General features: G+C 37.6%; 1 protein-coding gene and 1 long non-coding RNA gene across 2 annotated transcripts; one reads left to right on the forward strand and one right to left on the reverse strand.

Annotated features, from left to right (window-relative positions):
- Nucleotides 1–202: 202 nt before the first annotated feature.
- Nucleotides 203–1,624, forward strand: LOC141633925 (uncharacterized). The gene is made up of 3 exons (XR_012538695.1): nt 203–392; nt 1,158–1,239; nt 1,351–1,624. It is a non-coding gene; the product is annotated as an uncharacterized LOC141633925 (long non-coding RNA).
- A 119-nt stretch (nt 1,625–1,743) lies between these two features.
- On the reverse strand, nt 1,744–2,469 carry LOC141629302 (secreted RxLR effector protein 161-like). Its single transcript, XM_074442324.1, has one exon. It carries the CDS (start codon nt 2,467–2,469, stop codon nt 1,744–1,746), a length of 726 nt encoding a protein of 241 aa, XP_074298425.1.
- Between the last annotated feature and the right edge of the window lie 258 nt (nt 2,470–2,727).

Below are 2,727 nucleotides of genomic sequence, written 5' to 3' on the forward strand. Positions count from 1 at the left end.
CACAAAAGGTACGGGAATAGTATAATTATAAGTCGGACTTATAATTAATAGTAACCGGGCTCTAATAGTGATTAGGCCCAGCTGCGCTTATCTGATAGGGTTTAGGAAACTAACATATGTATCTCATCTATATAAAGTGGGTTTGTGTGACAACCCTAAGGAGGGTTTTTATTCTTTTGTCTGACATAAAGAGAGATACATTAAGAGAGAGAAAAGGAGTTTTCTCCAAGTTAGATTTCTTCCCTTCAGTACTAGCATACGAGGCGTAGATTAGTACCTGTGTGGATACCGATAGAGGCATCACAAGTGGGGTGCTTATTATTCGTCTGGGGTTTCGGATTTCTACATCAAATATACTTGTTATTATCGTTATTATTCCGCTGCGCTAAGAGGTATGTGATTCATCTTATTTCCTATGTTAATTTGTATAATACTTGCGATTAGATCCGGGCTCATAGGGTGTACAAAATCCTACAGAGCATTCGTCTCTGCAAGAAACACTATATAGGGAACTTAAAGAATTAGATAAGGGGCGTCAACAGAAGGGGGTAAGTGTGTTGTTTGTTGCCTGTACATTTTTGAAATATCGCTATTCACTACACAAGTTCATGCTTATACTTTTGTTTCCTCTGATGGTAGCATTACTCTAAATTAGGATGAAATGAAACAGTTTGTTGGTGGTGAAACCACTGTCCCGAGACAACATTAATTTTTTTTTTTTTTTTTTGGGGGGGAGGTCACTTTTCATGGGGAATTTTGTTTTGGAAGAATAGAGTTTGTTCACAAGGTTGGTTCGTGGCATCAACATAATTGGTTTCAATTCTGTGGTTAAAAAAAAAGTTCTGGAATTGGATCATGAAAAAAGGTCTTGTAGGTGAGAAGTTGATATGAACTGTAATTTAGCCTTGGCCCAGCCTCAATTCTGACTTGGCCTTGATTAGAAAATCTGACTCACTTCCTCTCACCAACTGACGTAAAGAAATTAAGGATCTAAAGCATAAGCTTGGTAACATTTCATCAACCTCTGATGGCAGTGCTCAAAAACTCAAGAAAAACTACGTACAAAAGCTGAATGTTCTATCACATGTCAATCCTCTAAACAAAATTGTGATGAGATTTAAACAGTCTTACTTTTATTGAAGTTCATTTGTCTACAGGTTTCAGCTTTCAAATATAGAAACAAGAAGCTCACGCTCAACTTTTGAGCTAAAAACAGAAAAGTGACGTGGCAACATAAAGGTGAGATACAGCGTATCAAGTCCCAAAAGGTTTGATGCACGCATCTATAGCTTCATAAATTTTTACGCAGATAAGATATTATTAATTAACAAGGTTATTGTATTGGTTCAGTTGCAAAACAACATTAAGCAGGAGTCTGAGCAATTTAGGATGTTGAACTGTGGAAGGCTTCTAGGGAAAAATGAAGTGTTACTCTTGGATTATGTTGCCATTCAGCATTTTGTTGATGTTTGAAGAAAACCATGGTGATGGATATTTGGAGAAGATGAAGGTTAGGGAGAGAGATGAAGAGAATTAGAAAACTTGTGATTGAAAGAGTATACGTGTAATTTTATTAGAATTGTGTAATTGCTTACATCTTACAATAAAGGATTTCCCTTCCATATATAGTTGGTTTAACCAACTTAACTTAGGAATAGATGATTAGCTTAACTAACTAATGATTACTTAACAAACTTTGACTGATTATAAGATACTTTGACTTCTATATTCTAACACCCCCCCTCAAGTTGGAGGGTGTGAATGAAACAGCCCCAACTTGTGTTGTAGTTGATGATGTAGAGGGCCTGGCAATGCTTTGGTGAAAAGATCTGCTGGTTGTTGAAGTGTAGGAATATAGGATAGACTAATTAAACCATCTAGCAACTTCTCTCGAACAAAATGGCAATCTAAATCAATGTGTTTCTCTCGAACAGGATTCTTTGCAATATGGATAGCTGCCTGGCTATCACATTTGGCAAGAATGGCTTGAATATTAGGAACCTGTAGTTCAGTTAGTAGCCTTCTAAGCCATGCCAATTCTGCTGTGATTCGTCTTAATGACCTGTATTCTGCTTCTGCTGATGACAAGGACACAGTTTGTTGCTTCTTTGACTTCCACGAAATAAGACTTCCACCCATAAATACAAGGAACCCGCTAATAGATCGTCTGGTTTGGGGGCAAGCTGCCCAATCAGCATCACAGTAACCTGTGAGTGCATAATCTGGTTTGTTGTTTAGAAGAATGCCTTGAACAACATCCTTGGCTATGTACTTTAAGACATGAATGGCTGCATTCCAATGTTGTTCCCTTGGGAATGCCATGAACTGACTTAAGAGCTGTATAGGAAAGGCTATGTCAGGTCTTGTATGAGTTAAAAAGTTTAATTTACCCACTAATTTTCTGTAGTCAGCAGGCTTATCTATAAGATTGCTTGATTCAGCGTCTAATTTTCTGTGTTTGCTAGTCATTCTGGTTTACATGCTAATGCTGATAAAACCAGCATTTATTTTGGAGGTGTTTCTGATGACATTAAACAGCAAATTCTCACTGAATCTGGGTTTTCTCAAGGCTTCTTTTGGGGCATCCCTGCCAAAGGCAGAAAGCTAGTTTTCAAGAGTTGGAAGAATATTTGTTCACCATGGTCTGCTAGAGGGTTTAACATTAAGGACATCCACATCTGGAACATATCCTTGTTGCTCAAATGAGTGTGGAAGCTTGTTGTACCT

This window comes from Silene latifolia, chromosome Y, assembly GCF_048544455.1.
Source record: "Silene latifolia isolate original U9 population chromosome Y, ASM4854445v1, whole genome shotgun sequence".
NCBI lineage: Eukaryota > Viridiplantae > Streptophyta > Magnoliopsida > Caryophyllales > Caryophyllaceae > Silene > Silene latifolia.